Source organism: Periplaneta americana, chromosome 4 (assembly GCF_040183065.1).
Source record: "Periplaneta americana isolate PAMFEO1 chromosome 4, P.americana_PAMFEO1_priV1, whole genome shotgun sequence".
Taxonomy (NCBI): domain Eukaryota; kingdom Metazoa; phylum Arthropoda; class Insecta; order Blattodea; family Blattidae; genus Periplaneta; species Periplaneta americana.
Window position 1 is genome coordinate 71,558,586 of NC_091120.1, and position 23,169 is coordinate 71,581,754.

The 23,169-nt window shown below is 36.8% G+C and overlaps 1 protein-coding gene across 1 annotated transcript in view; it reads left to right on the plus strand.

Annotated features, from left to right (window-relative positions):
• The window catches only part of LOC138698933 (pinopsin-like), a 70,195-nt gene that overhangs the window by 40,589 nt on the left and 6,437 nt on the right, over window positions 1–23,169 (plus strand). The window contains exon 3 of the mRNA XM_069825131.1: window positions 7,703–7,898. Within this exon, the coding sequence (XP_069681232.1) occupies window positions 7,703–7,898 (196 nt within the window). The remainder of the gene's footprint in view (window positions 1–7,702; window positions 7,899–23,169) is intronic.

A 23,169-nucleotide genomic window follows, 5' to 3' on the forward strand; every position in this document is an offset into this window, starting at 1 on the left:
AATTTAAGGGTTAAAGAATAGTTTATATTGATTACAGGATTGTCGAAACCACCGCAATCCTTATTCATGTTATTGCGTGACTGTGGAAAGTGTAAAGCAAGCTTGATTTGCTTTCTATGACAACACTAGTAATTAGTGCACCACTCATAATACGAAAACGTTACCATTTGAGTACTAAGTGAATATTATAATTATGTCAATAATTTTCTCAAACAATACTACTGTTATTATCGTTCAACACAAACAATCTTATCTATGTACAGTCTTAGAAAAAAAATGACCGGTTATCATACGTCGGAAGACCGGTCGATTACGTGAGAGCCTAGGTTTACACGTGAAGAAATTTCTTATGCACGATTCCGCTCTGTTTTTCCTTTGTTTTATTTGTTTGATGTTTTTCAGTCTTTTTTTCTATAAGTCAAATATTACGAATATCTAAAATGAAGATATATTCAAGGAGTAGATTAGGTGTAAAATAAACATCCTTTCCCTAGTCGTGTGAACCAGGAGCTGTCCGAAATGAAGTTAGACAGATTTTATGCTACAGGAGAGCGGTCATTTTCGTTATACATATTACTGTATCTATGTTCAACACTTTTTCACTAAATCCCGCGGGATATTTAGGGATGATTATTTCATTAACCACAAACAGGTAGTGATAGGATGCAGTAAGTCGAAGGCAAACGCGTAATTTCCATTTTGCAATTAGTATTATAAATTTTTACACTTGATAAACACTCATTACCAGGGAACGGATTTATATGGACTAAAAATATATGAAATATGTAAATATATATGTAGTTATTTTTACCAAAATATGGAATTAAATATGGATTTTTACCAAAATATGGAATTAAATATGGACTTAAAATTATAAAAAAATGACTATGTACGTTAAATATTGGTACATTTTAATCAAACTAAACAAAAAATATAATGGACGTACCTTATCTTCCAATGTAGTTTCAACAAAACACAATTTTTATTGTCTGTTACCATAACAATAGGTTACAAACATTTCTTTCAAGTGCTGAAAAGTGAATCTTCTTCTATTGTCTCTGAGGATAGATTTATACTGACTAAAAGAGCGTTCGACGTCACAAGAAGTAACTGGTACATAATTCAATTTCACAATGTCTGCTGGGGATAAGTCCAAGTTAATCTTCACTGTTGATTCACCACTCATCACAGCAACAACCTTTTGTAGTTCTTCATATCCAGGGTTTTTTGAAAGTACAGTGTCCACCTTAGCTCTTACTGCATCTGCAACTTTACCTCTACCACGATTCAGTTGTTCCACAGTACTATTTATAATTTCAAAACTTTCAGATAGTGAAAGGTGCCTATTTTGGAGACTTTTGAGCGTTTTTATGATGCATGAAAATGTATGCTGAATGTGAGCTAAGTCATTCTTCACACTTATGTCACAGGTAACTGTTTTCGCAGTATCAATTGAGACTGCATCTTCAGAGTCCAATGCAAGGAGAACATTGTTAATAGAGTCTATATGTTCGGCATAATATTCAACTGCTTCTAGCCATGTACCCCATCTAGTTAAAATTGGCTTTGGTGGCAATGGAATTTCAGGGTACATTTCTTTCAACACGTTAACTCTACTGGGAGCTTTGAGAAATACTTTTTTCACTGATGAAATCAACAAATCTACTTTAGGGAAATTGTCTCTGACCACTTCTGCCACACGATGAAATGCATGCGCCACACAAGTAAAATGAGTCAATTTAGGATATACAACAGATAATGCTTGTCCAGCTTTGACCATATAAGGGGCAGCATCGCTAATAAAGAATAACACATTATCGTACATAATACCCTTTGGCCACAGGATACCCATAGCTTCGTTGAACAGTTTAACTATAGTTTTGTTATTGCACTTTTCTAGAACATCACAATGTAAAAGAATTCGTTCAGAATATTGTTCACTTAACAAACCGATAACTACATTACCAACAAGTCTACCTTCTTTGTCGGGAGTCTCATCAATGGAAACCCAAATTGAACTATCTTTAATTTCATCTCTTATCTTCTGTATTGTCTCATCGTAGATGGATGGAGCATACGTCTTCCTAAGTGTTGACTCATCCGGGATTGTATGTTGAGTATATTTTTCAAGGAATTCCCTGAAGACCTTATTCTTTAGTTTGTAGAGAGGAATATCAGCAGAGATGAGAGAACGGCACAGGTCGATGTTAAACTCAGATCTTACATTCGATGTTGTTGGTTGTGTTAAAAACAATTGTCTCTGCTTGGAATTTAGTTGTTTGTTGGCCTGATGTTTACTAGTTGTAATGTGTTGTTGCACCAGGAACTTTTGTGTAGATGATACTGCACACTGACACAAATTACAAAATAATATTTTATTGTCAGTTGATAAACCATCTTCTTTAAATTCTGAAATGTAACTTGTTAGTTTTGATTTTAAATTGACTGAATGACGTACTTTTGGCATATTTACCGTCTTTATAGTATGATTTACAAAACTGAACCTATGTGTACTCTGACTGGCATTTAACTGTTGAGCTGCACAACTGAAGTCTGTTAAAAATTTTAAATTAAATTAATACAGTTTTGTAACTTACTTTCCCATTGTTGATAGGACTGCTAATTTTCAAATAACTCTGATGTTAAAGGGATTACTGAACATGTGTTTAAATCTCTATTGTTGAAATGTATTTTTAAAAGTTAATGGAATTTTGTTTTGTTTTATTGTTAAACCTAATATAATATGGACTGTTTTATATGAAATATGGAAAATATATGGAAATTAACGAAAATATGTACTAAACTCTAAAATATGGAAAAATATGGAAAATAAAAGTAGGATTTTTCAACCCTACACATTGTGAAACATAAAGATAATGCAAAATATAAATTATATTAGCTTTATAAGTAAATATGTATTTACATATAAATCCTTTCCCTGCTCATTACACATAGGATAGTTACGTCTTGAAAAATTATAGAAACGAAAGTTTGTATGCTATTTCATTTTTTGATTTAATGCCAACTATCAGGGCCCGTTTACCCCACTGTGCGTCGCCTACTTAGAATTCGTGACGTAGAAAGCGGAAGCTGAAGAAGAGTTAGGGTCTAAGCCTTGGTTTTTCTGAACCGACGCATGCGACGCGAGGTGCGAGGCCCGCCTCGCACAAATTCGGACTACAGCTGCGAGAAGCGAGATCTGCGCACCTCGCAACTATAGAAACCACTCACTATCTCTCGTGTACTCCGGATTTGTGCGATGCGGGCCTCGCACCTCGCAACTCGCATGCGTCGGTTCAGAAAAACCAAGGCTTAATTAATCCTTTTCTACAATGAATCATCTGAAACAAGGTTACTTCATCGCTCTATGTCAGCTGGACAGGAGCATACACTTCTACTGTACTCCAACGAGGAGATAAAACGTGAAAGGAATGTGCTTACTATTGCGTCATCTATTGGAGCGAAGTAGATAGATAATATTAGAGTTATAACGTCAGTTTAAAAATCATGCGCTTTCCTGCATATGTTATTTCCTGTATGTAGGGATTAAAAGACCAGGAGATTAACAGTGATCTAATTTTGTAACTAGGGTAGTATAAAAATGTGTATATCAGTGTTATGGTTTGTGCTTTGAGAGGTAGGCAATAGAGATAAGAGTACCCACGTGTGTGACCTTATGACATCTTATGACATCAACATTCATTCACAGCATCACCCCGCTTCGTTTCATTCCCTGGAGACTTTCTCGGGGTTGGAGTACAGTAGTTGTTGGCACGCAGCATTGGAGAAGATAGGAGGGAGAGGATAATCAGACTGCTTAACATTGAACGAACAAGTGATGGCTAATGAGAGGGAGATCATGCCTTACCCCTCCACTCTGCTTGTGAATTTAGGGTTTGACTCGCGAGTCACGAAATACATTTCACTGTTGTAAACAATTCCAACATATTGAGATGATTCTGAGAGATTACAGTGGAAAGGTGGTTATGAATGGCAACAAATTATATTTTGATTAATAACAAATATTGTAATGTTACTGGAATGATCGAGCTAATTGTTGCACACCATGTAAGAGAAACAGATATAGGCTTAATGTACTTAAATTTTGTAAAAACTTCAGCATACCCACGTAATAGCAATTGTAAAGTCTACATTACAACTATATAATATAGATCATAACAATAATCGATAAAAGGAATATGTATATATTTTATAATGATGAAAACAAGCAGACAACTTTAACCACTATCCTGTCAACCCAAACAAATAATGACATTGGATCTTAAAAGGGTGATCTAATTTATAACGTATTTTAACCGAATGTTAATTGAAAAAATAATTTTAACCAATAATAAATATTAAAAATATATATTCCTTGATATTTTATACCAATGTAGACAACAGAAAAAATATTATTATAGGAGAACATTCTTATATTTTCAGTAATATAAGTTGTGTTCATAAATATTAATGTAACTACTAAATAGACCTGAAGATAACTAATTATATTTGAAAACGTTAGCCTAAATAAGTATGAAAACTTAAAGTATGACTATATTTAAGCCTTATATATAAACTTTGATAAGTTATAGACTGAAACTTTCCAACAGATGCTATCTTTGAAATCAAGTAACTTATCGGAAAATATAACTGCTCAAGAAAGATACCACATTTTCTGCATCATAGATTCTAAAAAGTTTATTACCGTGAAATTTAAAAATCATCTTTAGTAGAATCAGAATAGTTTCCCTTTACTCTTACATCGTAAGCTTAAAAGAAAAAAATAGCTTGTTTCATCGCGATAATTTAATTTTAATCAATACCGGCAAATCAAGATACGATTACTTGAATAGTTTATATAATCCGTGGCGCTACAGCCCGTGAAGGGCCTAGACCGACCAGCCGGCTGCTGGCCTCACGCCCACATGCCGAAGCAGAGGTGGACGATCATCCAACCAGAATGGAGGTATCGTGTGGTTAGCACGATGATCCCCCCCAGCCGTTATAGCTGGTATTCGCAACCGGATTTCGCTATCTATCGTAGCTCCCCAAGTGCATCACGATGCTGGGTGGGCACCGGTCCCATACACTGGCCGAAATTTCATGAAAAAATTTCTTCCCCCATGAGGAATCGAACCAGCGCGCATTCCGTAACGCGAGTCCTAGGCGGGATGCCTTAGACCACGACGCCACGGCGCGGGACACTTGAATAGTTTAACTATCAAAATTTATTACTCCAAACGAGACCTTGTGGGTGATGATTATGACAATTATTAAATTTAAACAACTCTAGTCATTATACGATTTAGTGCGAAAATTATACCAGCATTTATGGTAATGCCTTAGATATCACTATTAATTATAAATATCTTCTCATACTTATTTTCATAGCGAATCTTTCCATTAAAATTTAAATACAGCTCACTATTTTGCGAAACATCAATCAACTTTCACTCTCAAGTAGCACATAATTAGTTTCTTTTAATGCTCTTAAATTTGAGAGCACCTCTTAACTTGCTTAAGCGCTGCCTGTGCTTTTATAATGATTTTAAGACTTCAAATAGTAATTAGTTTAATTCCTTGCAAGTCTCTGCGTTATTATATCTAATGAATTAATTAAAATCTTATGCATAGTGAACATAAGGAATTTCTCATGTAGGATGAGTTGAAAAATAAATTAGTTGTGTCTACAAGATTATAATTTCACTTCTCCTATAGAAAGCGTCCATGTAATTAAATCGATTCCCTCCAAATTAGATACACTTCAAAGGCAGCTAAGAATATGTCAACACTGTAAGTTTCGCTTTCACAATGTAATAACACATATTTAATATATGAATAAGGATTTTCCTGTTAATCTTTACTTTAGAATTTTTTTTATAATAACCTGCGTTTCTTTTTATCTTTTCTTGTTTTTATGTTATATCGTTTCATTAAAAAAATATCTTATACAGAATAGAGTACTAACCTGTTATCCTATGGCGATTGCAACCCTGATAAATTATAGCTGTGCAACTTACGTTAGTAGAGAATAATTTTTCTTCTGCCACCGTTTTACCATTTATTCACGGTTATTCATAATCGAAGACATTCAATCTTCAGCAGATAAAGAACGAAATAAATATCGAGTACAAATAAGCATAGAGAGTTTCCAAAAAATAAACGGCTTTACTTCGGGAATGTGTTCCTCATACGCAAACAATGAAAATACTAGTTCATACGAGTATGTGCACAGATTCGGAAATGGTTGGTTTTCAAGTTATAAACTTTCAAAACACGTGGTAAGCGGAATGACTTCAGGTAATCTGTGACACTTTAGTTCTTTAGAGTAGATGAATTATTCAAAATGTCCACCCCCTGCCTCAATACAGACAGCACATTGACGTCTTATGGCTCCATATTCTTGGCGTGTCTGTTATTGTCTCATAACCTGCTACAATTCGACTGTCGAAAGTGACATATCTGCACCGGAGACGAATACACCAGTTGCAGTGCTTTTAAATGTCCCCAAAAATAGAAATCCAAGAGGGTTTAAACCAGGAAATTCGAAGGTACCCTGGTTGGTGGATCAGTGGAGGTGAACAAATTGTCTGGTCTTCACGCTCACCTGATTTAAACCCTTTGGATTTTTACTTGTGGGATTATTTAGAAGCACTGGTGTAATCGTCTCCTGTGGCAGATGTGACTACTCTCCGTAACTGTGTTTGATTGCCGTACGAAGTTCTTCGCCCGACTGTACCCGTACGGAAGCGAGCAGTGCCTCAGAAACTGGTTGCAAATGCATTGTGTTTACATTTCTTTCAAGTTTAGGTATACTTGTTGCGCATTTAACGGTACCGACTAGAGTAATGAAACCTGAGCTATATTGTTCTCACCAAGCTTAGACGACCTCACTCACACCATTCTGCTGACTCGTGCCTTATCCAAAACATAATAAAACATACGGTGCATGCCTGTTAGTTATGCAGCGTTGTCACATTATGACTCTGAATTAGCCCAGCCGCTGGGCTGAGGCAAGTACGATGCTTTTTTTTAAACAGAGAAGTTATATCCCGTCGCCCTAATTTCCGGCAGCCAATCACGTTGCAGGTCGGCTACATTTAAACGTGTGCGTCTTGTGATTCGCTGATGAAGATGTAAAGCATTTCCTAAGGCTGGATAAATACTTAATATACAAATCGCCCGCTATTTTAGCTCTTTCGTTGGCGTTCGCAGAAAGCACACGAGGACGTTATTTGCCGCTCAATTATTTGCTGAATTACAGTGCGTTTGATTTATTATCATAGGAGCTACGACATGATAATGTTTAACGGTGTGGCAAATAGATCCCTCGTCTGATAGCTCGGCAACGAAAGAACGAAAATGGCGAACGATACTACCTATCTAGACTTTATAGAGTATTGACTTCCTAAGACGTAAGCAAAGAGGAGGAGTCACGCCGGAAATAACAGCGTCGCGACTATAGTAGTTGTCTCTTGCGAAGGATAAGCTGCGCCTGAGGCCTTCTATGTTTGACAACACTGTTATAAAGCAGATGCGGCCAACTGCATAACATAAACATCGAGAGCATGTTGATATGACTTCTTTGACGTCTTTCCTCTGAGCTGGGGCTATCTAACTTTGGCGAATACAATAGTTATGATGTCTTGTGACTACTATGAGTAAGTGTGAACTTTCTTAACCAATCATTGCATCCCTGCAGGCATTGTGTCCATCACGACGCTGACGGCACTAAGCTTCGAGCGGTACGTGATGATCAGCCGTCCGCTATCCCGGCACAACCTGAACAGACGCGGTGCGTGCGTGCTGGTGATCGGCATCTGGGCCTACTCGATATGCCTCACCGCGCCGCCACTCGTGGGCTGGGGCGACTACGTCCACGAAGCCGCTAACATCAGGTAAAGAAAATACAAGGTGGGGCAGAAACAATTAGACGATTTAAATTTTGCGTCATGCCGCCATATTGGTAGAACGGTTAATAGCTTTCAGTAACGATGGAACGTTGGTCGGAAGATCACAGGGCGTTTGCTGTGGAATCATTGCTTTAAAACAACGATTCCACGACGATAACACACCGTATCTTCAGACCGTATCCAAAAGCCTACTCGCAAGTAAGCTCCTGAACGGAACCGAAGCCAGTACGTAATGAGCGCGCTCCGCCTCACCCATCCACATCTGTAATGTACTCAATGTTTATGCGCAAACGAAGAGCAGTGGCGGGCTGCCATTATCACTGTGTTGGTCGGAGTGTTCCACCGTTTCACAATGTCTTCTAATCATGGACGTAGTACATTCAAGGATGAATAGGAAGGGACATTTTTTTGTGTTAGTGGGGAGAATGTGAAATGCTTAATTTGTTCGAAAATTCTTAAGCGTGTGTTAAAATTCAACATGCGACGACAATACTCGACTCTTCACAAAGAATATCATACAATTACAGGCATGTTGGACATGTGGAAATAATTTATTTTGTGGCTATCAGTATAACTGTTGGCTATACATAATAATCAGTATATTACAATACGTTTACACTCAGTTCCGCATGACAAACATATACAGGGACATCATTTTATTTTTACTAACATTTTTAATATTAACCTGGCTATACCTTTCTATTAACAATTGAAACAGGAAACACTGTTTGCTACCCCTTCCACGACTGAAGTTCGATGATACTGGCGTAAAATACAAATCACTTTACTAGGTAGGCCTATAGGAGGGAAGAAAAGTAGTTCATTTATGTAAACTAGGAAATATCGTAATTTTGAGTTTGATAATTTTCATTAGGTTTTTGTTTAATCAAAATACAGTACTGTATTAACACTTAGTGTTTTTACACACGAATTGAGCTATCCATTCGGACGTATTAATTATGCAGTGTATATTGTACTGTTACAGCACATTAGCGTACACTATAGAGAATGAAGTTAAATTGAAAAATAATCATAATATGGATATTTAAACACATTTTTCAATGGTGGCCGTTCATTTTGATACAGGCTTCAGTTCTTTTGTGCATATCATCGCACTATAGACTATTGTACCTAATTCCAATTACCAGTTTCGTCCTTCGTACGAGTAACTCATGTTGAAATAATTCTGTACCTACTCTATAAAAGAGTACCTTACGTACTGTAAATTCAATCTTCACTTGTGCCCGATCCGAAAAGACAAAATTACTCAGAAATGCTATCTACTGTCCGTCCAAGTAGTTATGTCGCAGGGTCGTAGAAAGGGGGGGGGGAATCACGCGACAGTTAATTACTTAATGAGGCCCTTTTATTTAAGTTAGAGCCTATTTTAAACACTTGTATAATATTACGTACACGTCCAATTCCTAACAGAAATTAATGTTTTCAGAAAAGAGCTAAGATAGCCCAGCTACTAGACTTAACAGAGGGGCGAACAGAAGCAGGTGGGGAAACCGGGATGCGACGTAGGCAAACGGACGACAGTACCTGTACAAAAATATGATTCAATATTGAAAGCTCTTTCGTCACTGGAAAACGCGGACATATTTCTGGAACAAACTATACTCACTAACTCAGTACTGCTTACGCGCCCTCGGCTGTGTGTCGTGAACGGTTGGAAGTTTACTAGTAGAAGGTGTGGGAGTGAAGAACATTCCAAAACTCAGGTACAATAAAAATTGAAGTAAAAATAAAATGATGTCCCTGTAGTTTTTCGTTTAATTTTAGGTGAAATGCGTAGGCCTACAAATATTCTGATAAATATAAAACAAGAAAATACAAACATAAATCACACATGTGTTCTCAGTCTTAAACAAAAACGCTTCTTGCTAGCTATGTTCTAGCTTGAAATATTGGAAAATCAATGAAGCCCTTTACAGAAAAGTCATTTATAAAATCGTGCATACAGGACGTTACTAAAAAACTATGTCTAGAACAAAGTCAAAGTTTAAGAAAATTAAATTGTTTCGAATTACAGTTCAGAAGAAGGTATTTCAAGATTGTAAATGTAATTGAATCTGAGGTCGAAACCACATTAACCAGTTTGTAGCTTACTCACTTGCATTGGACGAAAGCACAGATAGATATGACAAAGCTCACCTAGCCATTTTCATCCGAAGAGTTAATTAATATTTTACTGTGTCTGAACGTCTTCTAGATGTAATTACAAAATACAAATGGAGAAGATCTTTTCCAGGCACTGAAAGGCACCATATGACAGGAGAGGTTGAATTTGCAATGGCTTGTGTCAATAGCAACAGACGGGGCTCCAGCTTCATAGTATTTAAAATTAATATACAAACGTATATTTCTTATTCTTTTGAGATTATTATTTGTAAACATAAGCAGACTGTTGCCGCGATCCCCCACTGATCGCTTCCATCTGTTGAGGTACGAGTCTCTCCCCCTTCTCTAGCCTTACAGCTCACTGTGTTCGGCGGGCAGCATCGAGAGCACGAATGACTATACACTTTTTGGAGACCTCTGCTTTAGACATTTTGAAATCGAAAGGAATGGAAAGATTTCTACACGCCAAACAATATTGAATTGGGTCAAACAGTTTAGCACTACTGCTTCTGTTCGCAACAAACGGCCTCCTGGTCGTCCTCGAACAATGAGAACACCGAAGAATGTGCAACGAGTGACAGCCGCATTTCAGCGCAATTCTCAGCGTTCTCCTCGTCGCTGTTTAGTCGCTCTACACTTAACGCCTAGAACTGTTAAACGCATTTTAGACGAGGATTTGACACTCCATCCATTCAAAATTTAAATTGTGCAAGAAGTTCTTGACCGCGATTTTAATCGATGAATTGAATTTTGCTGGAACCTCTTGAGGATGATCTAAACAACACCACAATTCCTGAGTCATCTACTCATGTCAGATGAGTCGCACTTCTATTTAAATAGATATGCTGACAAACAAAACTTTAGATATTGGTCACCAGACAAACTACTTATGTTGTATCAGAAACCGCTACACAGTGCAAAAGTGACAGTATGGTACAGTGTTAGTGTTTTTGGAGTTATTGGACCCTATTTTTTCGAAGAAACTAATGGACAGACAGTTACGGTAACGTTGAATCGATATGTCGAGTTTTTGCGAGAATTTCTCCATGACAAACTTCGTCGGCGACGTATTGATATGCGAATGATATGGTTCTACAAGATGGGGCTACCGCCCATACAGCAAGAGAATCCATAAGAGTCGTTCGAGAATTGTTTCCACAACATTTCATGTCTCGTTTTGTGGATGTTGCCAGGCTTCCGCGCTCATCCGATTAATCGGTATGCGACTTTTTTCTATAAGGTTACTTGAAGGACAATGTCTATGCTCATTGGCCTCACACAATTCAAGAACTGAAGATTACATTCGAGAAATCCGAAAAATTCCAGAGAATATGCTGCGTAAAATCATGGACAGTGTTAGATTTGCCTGGCATCGAGTGGAACTCACTTATATTCTAAAAGTGATTTTGAACAAGTCGGCTTTCCAATATACTTTACCACAGTAAGCCAGTGATAATTTAACCCTTAAATTGACAAAGTATCCTATAGAATACAACAAGTTAAAGGCTATATGCTATAATTTTAATAGAACAACAGAAAAAAATTGGAAGGAAAATTAAAATTTCACAATACTATAATATTGTACAACATATAAAATATGGACATTGCGATAGTTGTTTTCTTTACAGTCCGACAAGGTTTAATAAACTATTGTGAGAAATGAAGTTTTGCCAATTTAAGGGCTAATTTGCTATATTTGTATACATAGGCACCATGCAATTAGAACTACCCTAAATTGGCCGATGCCCTTAGAAAACTAAAATACACGGAACCGCCGACAATGGCAGTAACAGACGAATTGACATAATCGACATTAGCGAATCCCTGTCTCAGGGTATGATAATCGACCCCGCCATCAGGTTTGAAACGTACAAAGGACAGCCCGAAGACGTACATGAGGAGAAACGAGCAATCTACGTTCCAACCATCCCGTATTATAAAGATAAATACCAACTTCACGATATCAGTGTTACGGGATTGATGTTTGGAGCAAGAGGAACGATACCCAACTTCTCTTCTAAATTCTGTAAGATCCTAGGACTGCACAAATATTTTCTGAATGAACTGGCCCTCCTCATAATTAGAAAGTCAGTCAAACTTTTACGGAATCACGTATATGGACTCTAATTCAGTGTATGGAAAAAATTGACGCACCATTACCATTTTTCTTTTTCCTTCTTAGCTTTCATTGATTCTTTACTTGAATTTTTTTCTTCTGTAAACTGCCATTGTTTGTTTGTGTATTTGTTTGCCTTTGTTCTTACTCTTTTAGCTCTCATCATCTATTTGTTCTTGTATTGTTTTGTATGCTTTGTCTAATGGCAGCCTCTAATTTGAGGAAGCTCTGATAAATAAATTGCACTTCTTCTAGTTAATAATCGTCTAATTGTTTCCGCGCCACCTTGCATCATCCAAGAACAGCACCGCAGGATAGAAGACATGCATGACACTGTTGGATTTAAGCGTAGCAAGCGACACTTCAAGGCCCGTCTGTGGCTCAAGAGCGCTGGTTTTCCTTTCAGGCGGCCGGCCAGGTCGCGATGGAATTGAAAGAGTGTGATCCCAAAATGCGTTAAGTCCATTTTATGAAAGGACTGGGCTAGCTTCTATATTCACCAGTCTATGGATTGAGCGAGTTTTTAAGTGACATGCACAATAGGCCTAACACAAATTTTTATACAAGGATTGGTTGGCGTTGTTTTGGAAGAAAACAAGCTTAACATATAATGATAGAGGTCTCAAACGTAATCATATACAGGGCGATTCACAAATATCTGTAAAAATTTTGTGGCTGTAATGTAGAGGTAAAAATAAAGCTAAAATGTGCTATACAACTTTTCCCGCAAATCCTTACTTTCAGAGTTATGATGCATAGTGCCATATCTTGCCAGGCATCAAAAACATGGGCCAGTAAAGCCTTCGGTTGTGTCACGTTCGCATACATAGCGACTGCGGTAGATGTTTGTTATTCGTACACCCCCACCACAGTTGATTCCGACCTGATAGGACTTTGTTTACTGTACGTAGGTATGTTTAGTTGTATGGAACTGTTGCAGTTCCTACAGTCACTATGTTCCTTAGGTACACATTCATTTTGTCGTTAGTTCAGTAGGCTTCAGTTGTGTACGGTAAGATAGATCGTGCAATATCAGTTGATTGGCCAGTCAGATCACCAGACTTCTACCTTTGGGGTCGTCTGAAGGTGCTCGTTTATGCCACACAAATTCTGAACGTAGCATAACTACAGCAGTGACATCAAAATAGCTGTGAAACAGTTCGGAATTAGTTGAACGGGGTCTGTAAAATTATAAGATCAGTACATACACTGGATCATTTGCAAAATTTGTATAACAAATGGACGATTGAGAACGTCAAAATTAAAATACTATTTAGTACATATTCTGCATGTATTAATATAGTGCAATGTCTCTGCCACAGTAACCAGCCACTGTACACTCACCTTGCTTTACAGCACTGTTTTGAATGACGGAATAACAGATCTGACAAGTAACAGACATGACAAAGCAAACAAGCATGTACTAACCTAAAATTTTTTTTGCTTAAAATCTTCAAAATAGCAACTTAACTACTGCACACGTGCACTATTATGTCCTCTTGATCTTGACTTTATATGTTATTATTTGTGGAAAACACAACACAAACAGATCTGACAGAGTAAAAATGCACGCTTAGACTAAAACATAAAGCAGGAGTATGACACACAATCTCGCCAAATCAAAATGGGTGAACATAGCAGTACAATCAAAATGACTCTTTGTGCATCATCTTGGCTTGTGCTGACATCTGTGGGATTTCTTTTTCAACTGTGTATCCATAGGAACAGAATGGTGTAACAGACCTGACTGACTTACTGGACTAGAGTAATTATGTAATCATATTTAAGGAAATATAAACTCAGACATAAATGAATAAGTTTAGATAATATCAAATGTTTCTTTGATCTTTTTTCAATTACATTATTGAACAAACCTTTATCTGGACATAATCATGCTCCATTTTAAAAACTTAACTAGTATGGACACAGCATTTTAGCTGTTACTATGAGAATTTTATATTATTCTCATGAAATATTTCACATGAAGGAAATAATTCTTGTGACATTTACTACATTAGTATTGAAACTAGTCACTGTTAGGAATTTATAACTCTATCGTTATAAATGCAATAATGGGAAGGGTAAGAATTTATGAACGTCATTTGTTATATAAATTCTGCAAATGACCCACCTACGTACAGTAAACGAAGTCTTATCAGGTGGAAATCAACTGTACGTAATACGAGTGTAAGAATAATAAACATCTAACGCAGTCGCTATGTAGGCGAGCATTACACATCCGAAGGCTTTGCTGGTCAATGGTTTTGATACCTAGCAAGATAGGACATTTTGCATCATAACTCTGAAAGTAAGGATTTGCGGGAAAAGTTGTATAGAACATTTTAGTTTTAATTTTACCTCTACATTACAGCCACAAAGTTTTTGCAGGTATTTATGAATCACCCTGTATATGTATAAATCATAAAAATGTCCAAATGAACTAAACGAGTTTTGGGACCACACTCTTCAAAGCAGATGTTGCAGAGGTTTTTTATCGGATGTATTCCCATTTCCCTCTTATCATTCCACCAAAACTTTCCACCTTTCCCTCACTTCATCTATAATCTGCAATAGTAAAAAATGGGCTGGAGTGAAGTCTTGAGGATTGTACGGGTTTCTGATACTGATACAGAAAGGACTCTGGCTCCAGACTCCTGAGGCTTATCAGCTATTCGTCTGAGGATGGAACCCGGTTCTGTCAGAGCTGAGGCAGAGATGCTCACCTGTCAGCGTCGGATTCACGAATGTGATCCAGGCTACATTTCGAACTTGGACAGTCACTGCATATACAGGTGCAAGTAATATAAATATGCAGATATTAACAGGATGGAACTCAACGAAAAATTGTAATACCATATTAATTCCAAATAAATATTTTTCTCAGAAAGAAGAATATTTTCCTCTAAATGTTAACACTGTTTTACTCGATAAGTACTATCGGCACGATTCTGATTTTTACACTTATGATTAGAGAATCTGACATGGAATGATTTACCCTTTTGTAGTTTTTCAATAGAATGAACGGTTTTCTTACAAATCAAACAAAAGATTAACATATTTCATCTGACTAAGGGTAGAGTACATCAGTTATTCGTAGATTTCAAAAAGGCATATGACTCGGTTAAGAGAGAAATTTTATATAACATTCTTATTGAATTTGGTATTCCCAAGAAACTAGTTCGATTAATTAAAATGTGCCTCAATGAAACTTAGAGAAGAGTCCGTATAGGCCGGCTTCAGTCTAAGCTTTACCAATTCACTGCGGGCTAAAGCAAGGAGATGCACTATCGCCTTTACTTTTTAACTTTGCTCTAGAATATGTCATTGGGAAAGATCAGGACAACAGAGAGGGTTTGGAACTGAACGGGTCACATCAGCTTCTTATCTATGCAGATGACGTGAATATGTTAGGAAAAAATCCACAAACGATTAGAGAAAACACGGAAATTTTACTTCAAGCAGGTAAGGCGATAGGTTTGGAAGTAAACTCCGAAAAGACAAAGTATATGATTATGTCTCGTGACCAGAATATTCTACGAAATGGAGATATAAAAATTGAAGATTTATCCTTTGAACAGGTGGAAAAATTCAAATAGCTTGGAACAACAGTAAAAAATATAAATGATACTCGGGAGGATATTAAACGCAGAATACATATGGGAAATGCCTGTTATTATTCGGTTGAGAAGCTTTTATCATCCAGTCTACTGTCAAAAAATCTGAAAGTTAGAATTTATAAAACAGTCATATTACCGGTTGTTCTGTATGGTTGCGAAACTTGGACTCTCACTTTGAGAGAGGAACAGAGATTAATGGTGTTTGAGAATAAGGTTCTTAGGAAAGTATTTGGTGCTAAAAGGGATGAAGTTACAGGAGAATGGAGAAAGTTACACAACGCAGAACTGCACGCATTGTATTCTTCACCTGACATAATTAGAAACATTAAATCCAGACGTTAGAGATGGGCAGGGCATGTAGAACGTATGTGCGAATCCAGAAATGCATATAAGAGTCTTAGTTGGGAGGCCGGAGGGAAAAAGACCTTTGGGAAGGTCAAGACGTAGATGGAAGGATAATATTAAAATGGATTTGAGGGAGGTGGGATGTGATGATGGAGACTGGATTAATCTGGCTCAGGATAGGGACCAATGGCGGGCTTATGTGAGGGCGGCAATGAACCTACTGGTTCCTTAAAAGCCATTTGTCAGTTGTAAGTAAGTACGAAGTCTGACTACTCTACTGGAGTGACTAAGGGACAATAAAATGAAAAAGAATAAACAGAAAAGTTTATAAACACAAGTGGATGACCGAAAATACGATTGGAGAATGAATTCTTCTAAGGCAGAACTACTGACCTCTATTGTGGAGCTCAATGGGCGGAACAGACCTTCATGCCCTTCCTTCATTTTGATGTTGATGATGATTATCATTACTGACGGAAGTACAGTAACCGAAACCCGCCTGTCCGAAATGCATTGGTCTGCAAGATAGAAAGCACCAAGTTTATGCTATTAGATGGCCCAGGAATCGCATTACTTACAGCCACAAGAGCTGTTGTCAGGGAAACAATGCTGATCAAAGTGATCAGTAACCAAGCAATATCATTTTCGGTATTGAGATTTCGATGTTGTATTGGACATGCAAAGTACTCTGAGGCTGAATTAACTGTATGCTTTATTTATTAGCAAACTGCTGATCAAGTGGAATATCTTATGCTTGTAATAGAGGAAGCTTGCTTTAGCATATTCAACACGCTAGATATCCGAGACTGGAATACTGTAAGGCGATCATTTCAATACCACATAACAGAGGGAGGCAGAACTATGAACTGCTATTATGAAAAAATGGCAAAAAAGTAAAGTACGTCTAATGTTCTAATACATTGCTCCGTCGATATAAGAGGAAATCAATGTTCTCCTATTTAGATATAACACGCGGAGCAAGTCACTGTAATCGGCAAATGCTTGAATATTAAAGTCGAGGAATGTTATGGACAGAAAAACATTTGTCATACGGGAATGTGTATTTCAGAGTTGTTAATTCATCATAAAAAGTGAATCTGATACAACGTTAATACAAATTAATTTTATTTCCTAGAATATATCTATAAAATACACACAATAATAAATAAATAAATACATAAGTAAATAAACAAATAAATACATAAGTAAATAAACAAATAAATACATAAATCCATAAGTAAATAAGTGAATGAATGAATTATCTTAAAATCTCTAGCAATTTCCTTAATATTTCTAGGCGCTTAATAATATTTACGTTAACAAAAATACTTAGGCATGAACGTTTCGTGCCTTACCGGTATGCTGGGACTTGGATTCTCATCACAACAGACCACTTTGTACTGTGTTTTGCTTTGCTTAGACCCAAACGCATTCTACTAAATCGGCGAAACAATATACATCTTATCCTATTTATGTATTAGTTTCAATTTGTCCAAAAGTGTGTTTGTTTAGTGGATTACCGATGAAGCATAGACAAATAACGAACAGAGCGAATAAACTAACACCTCACACTTTCAAAATAACGTAGGAGTTAAATATAGCTGAATTTAGTAAATAATAAAATAACTCTCAATGTTTATTTTCAGATAACCTTGGTGCTATTTGCTATAGTAATGGTCATACACCACGTTTATTCAAGTACGTTAAAGAAGGCAGTGCAAGCACAGTCTAGTACAGGCATGTCAAAACCCTGCACATCGTGCAGTCGCGCACATTGTGCACTTGTCTCTGTGCGATGTGCAGTTCCTATTCCCCTACCTGCAGGGAGTGAATCGGCTTGGAGGGGAACGCGACAGGGCTGTACATTACCTGCAGTAGCAGAACAGCTTTGGTTTCAGTAACACAGATCAGTACGGGTGTGCTCATTGAGCTGTGATTGTGAATGCGTTATGAAAAATAAAGTGAGGAGTCCACAGATATAACGAAGAAGAGAAATCACGAATCATATAACATAACTGTTATGTTGTTTTCCTCAGCCAACAGTAATTATTTTAAAATGAAAGACTTTCATCATATCATGTGGACCTAATAGTGATGTGAGAATTTAAATCAGATTAGTAAAGTTCTCAAAATATGATATTCGCCAGCTCTTATTTCTTAATTAGTACTCTCACGGCAAGACAAACATGACAGTGACGTTCTTTCGGAGTCTGTACTAACACAGCCATGAATGATTAGACGACTTACAACTTTTATTTGATAAGCTGATAAGTGATGATAATATTGAATGAGGAATACGTGTGAGGGTCTTGAGGTTGTAAGGGAAGGAAGAAAGCAACTATTTTTCAGACGGAAAAATTTTCTGGAAAAATAATACATAATGGCGAATTTTCCATCTCACGTTACTATATTATCTTAATATACTTACGTTAATAAATCTTTAAACCTGACATAAAGAAAATCTCCTCGCTTCACAGCTTGTGAAGCACTCTTTTAACTCAATTCAGTAACGCTCCCAACTTGCTAATACTTGCTCTCAACGTTTTCCAAATAAACTATATATAAATTTAAATTCAAGCTTAATTTATCCAATTTATTAATAATAATGTGAATTGATATTAATATACAGCAAGGAAATGATTCCAGTGTAAAAGCCTCACAATGTCCTATTGCATGTAATTGGGAGTAAAATATTTTCTTTAACATTTGTGCACCAATGGTCCCAATAATGCTTGAGGAACAATGAAAGAGTATTACTTTGAAATAATCAGTACCTACTACGTAAAATGAAATACTGTGTTCGTTTTTTGTTGTTTCGAAATTACTGCAGTATTTATATTTTCTCCAAATACTGTATACCAATCATGTAAATAAATGATTCTTTACAAACGACTGCTTTGTGAATTATAACTGAGTAAGTCTATTGTTTCTTGTGTTACAATTATTGTCAAATACAGACACTGACAATAATTGTGTTTTTTCCTTCTGCTAAGTATGTTTATAATGTCCAAATGTCAATTTAATTGAACACTAGTAGTGCAGAATATATTCTTGTACATCCCTCCCGCTAAGAACTGGTAAGAGCAACACTTGAATGACGCAATCTGCACAGACCGGCGTTCCGTGCACATACACTGCACTTTCATTGTCTGATTTCTGACATGCCTGGTCTAGTATATACAGTCACGAAGCTCAATACGTAGGGAATATGCATCTATAGATAGTTACTAACCACTAGGATCGCTACTAACACCTCATCACTGACAATGCGAAATAGTACCTCCACAGTCTATTGTTCCTAGTACTCAAGCTTCGTGACTGTATATAGGCCTACTAGACTGTGGTGCAAGCTCTGCTATGGGATCTCAATATTGCGATAGTGTTAGCGTCCCTATAAACCAATAACTTGGATTTCCCTTATCGCTTTGCAGACTTGGGACTGACTACGAAATTTTAATTAACAAATTTCTTATATATTAAATTATGTGCTAACATATAACATGCTATTTTTAATGAAGAAAAATGTGAAAATATGTAATTTCGTAGATGTAATTAAAATTATTGATTGTCTGTAGAAAATAATGGCGAATTATTCTGAAATTCTTATCTTGTAACATGAATTATAACATTTTACTTTTTCTTCGAAATCTTACTTTCATATAATCCTACAGGAAGTCATATCGGATATTATTTCTCTACATACATATAACTGTAGGTCCTACCAACTTCGTAATGCGAGAGTAGGCCTATTTATCTTTGAGCTTTCTAGCTTTATCATTGATCATTCGAATACGGCAGCTGCAAATTTTGATATAGGCTTGTTTTGGATATCCAGAAGAGTATTTGAGAATAATAACCTATAATAGAATGAAAAGTTTAATCTGCTATGGAAGGATTCAGCCACGTTTGTGGTTTCTCGAAGGACAACGAAGCTATCAAGACTCCATATTGCGGCAACTGTGGTTCATACAACACCAACAGCACAGTCCACTTTTCGCTTCATGCTTCAAGTAAAACTTGCAACCGTAAAATATGAGTAAATATTCATCATTTCTGACTAAGCATTTCAGAAAAGAAAAAGCCTCCCATTTCGGAGATGGCTCGTGGGGTTGAAACATGCACTGCCAGTCAGCAGCAACCACAACATGATTTGATTACGGATGATCCGGTGAACAACGAATGCAATACGCGTTCGCTGATTCATGAGAATCATTCTGAAATAACCCTATATGATTTAACAAATAAATAGTCAGTTCTAAATCTTGGCTTCTTCTTCTTCTTCTTCTTCTTCTTCTTCTTCTTCTCTTTCCATGTAAGCGAAACCGCTTTTTTATAGATGAATCAAGACTTCCCTAATCTTCAATCGAATCTTCCCACATTCTTTTAGGTCGACCTGGGCTCCTTTTCCTCTTGAGAAGTTGTCCCTTACTATGCGTACAGTTCATCAGGAATCCTGGATACATGAACCATTCATTAATTCTTTCTTCTTTTTCTCCAATCTGCCACAGGCTGGATTGTACATATTTCCCTTATATCTTCATTTCTGACTATCATTCAATGTCTTTCCAGTTATTTTCCTTAATACTAGAAAGACAGAGGGATCATTTTGACCCCTTTTTCCATATTTATGAGCACAATTCTCCTATTCTACATGTCATATCGTACACACCTGTGGAGTAACGGTCAGAGCGTCTGACCGCGAAACCAGGTGGCCCGGGTTCGAATCCCGGTCGGGGCAAGTTACCTGGTTGAGGTTTTTTTTCGGAGTTTTCCCTCAACCCAATACGAGCAAATGCTGGGTAACTTTCGGTGTTGGACCCCGGACTCTTTTCACCGTCATTATCACCTTCATCTCATTCAGATGCTAAATAACCTAGATGTTGATACAGCGTCGTAAAATAACCTAATAAATAAATACATGTCATATCCAATTGTGGCTCTATGACATTTCTTAATTTTACTAAGATATTGTTCACCTGAAACCTGGACGTTGAAATTCTTATAGAAGTGGAGATATTAAAAGGAATACCTAGAAAAACCGAGAGGTCAAATTGATACTCGTCGATATTATCAGTATGTATGTAAAGTCAGCAGCCCGAAGATTGGTCTGAACCTCACAAGGCATCACTCATAAGGAACTAAGCCAGGAGATAATGAGGTAGGTTGACCAGTTCCTTTCTTCCTCCATTGCATACATCGCTGACTAGATAAATAATACACAAATCAGACTTGAGATTTAATTATTATCAGTAATGAAGTGTAATATTATTCAATTAGAGACTAGTTTTGGACTCAATTCTATGCTTTCATACGTAAAATACATGAAAATGATAAAATTGCTGTGTTTGAGATCCATGGAGTAACGGCACATTCGTAAACATGCCGCCGATTTGCCGATACCACCCAAAGGTAGTCGCTCTGAAGCGGCATATTGTGACGCAATAACAGGAAATAGAACTATTAACCAACAGATGTTTTATTATTATTAACGAAATAATACTTATTAAAAAAGACAATAATTTTAATCCATAACACTATAATATTTAGAATCCTACTGTTTTGTGCTACCTATTGCATTTTTATACTGACTGTATTTCTGTTGTGAAAAGCTATCATTATGATGCTTAAAACTACTCGTATATTGTTAATGAATTACATTACTTAAAACACAACCAAATCATTCTTTTCGTTCATATTAAGGCAATGTAAAATAAGGGATCAAAATGATTCCCTCAGTCTTTCTAAGTATGTCACCATATCCAGTCTTCCTAGTGTTAATACTTTCATCGTTGTTTCCAACATTCGTCTTGTGTTTGTAGTTTCTACTCTTTTCTTTAAGATATAAAGTCATTACTGGCCGCTGGATAACTATTTTATAAATTCTTACCTTTGTCTCTTTCCTTATATATTTCTCCATACTAAATAATTAATGCATCCTGATATTTTAACTGCTTTTACAGTTCGGTGCCTTATTTCTTTGAATAAGTTTTCTATAATAATATGTCCTTGGTATAGCTCACAAGAATGGAGTGCAGTGTGTTTTTGTATACAGGGTGTTAACAAAATGAGTGCAGATTTTTCGTGTGGTGATAGGGAACATCCATACGAGTATTTTAATACAATGAACCTTGGGTCGGAAATGCATTGGTATTTCATCTACTGTAACTGCAATATTATACAATACAAGCCACTTGAGTCTGCAGTAGGCCTATGATAAGCTGAACAGGGCTTTCCTTAACAGATGATTTCCAGGTCCGTGGATTGGTCGAGGTGGAGCCGTTCCATCGCCACCGATGTCCCCAGACCTCACACCGTTGGATTTCTTTCTGTGAGGACATGAAATGAGACTCCGGTGAACACAGAAGCAGAGCTTGCAGCGAGGATCGTGGCAGCGGGCGTGGAAATTAGGGAGCAGTCGGATATGCTACGTAGATTTCATCAGTCCGTGGTGAGACGCGAAGAACTGTGCAGCCAGATCAGTGGCCGACATTTCCAACAATTGATGTAAAACAACATGTAATAGCTCTGATTTCTTACAATTAACATAATAAACAACAATTTGTGTTCAACAATTTGCAGTGCATTTTCACTGTTTATATCCATAACAATGCATTTCCGGCCCAAGATTCACAGTATTAGAATACTCGTATGGATGTTCCCTACCAGCAAACAAAGATCTGTACGGAATATGTATCATAAGAACTTTCTTGTGTTAAATTTTAACGTACCTTGTTAACATGTTTCGACCTATTTTCGGTCATCTTCGGAACTGGTCGTTGTTGGTCTTGGCGCCTCTTGTTTCCTGTGTGGGTGCGTTCGTAGTGTAGAGTCAAAGAGTGTATGTGTTTTGAAATTGAGTTGTGTGTTGAGAATATCGTTGGGGTGTGTTTTCGTGTGTCTGTATATTTAATATTGTTCTAGTGTGTTGAGTTTCTGGCTTTTTGGTTGGATGTGCAGTATTTCTATGTCTGTGTTAAAGTCTCTATAGATGTGGTTGGCATTTGTGATGTGTTCTGCATATGTGGAGGTGTTTTGTAATTTTGTTATGGTTGTG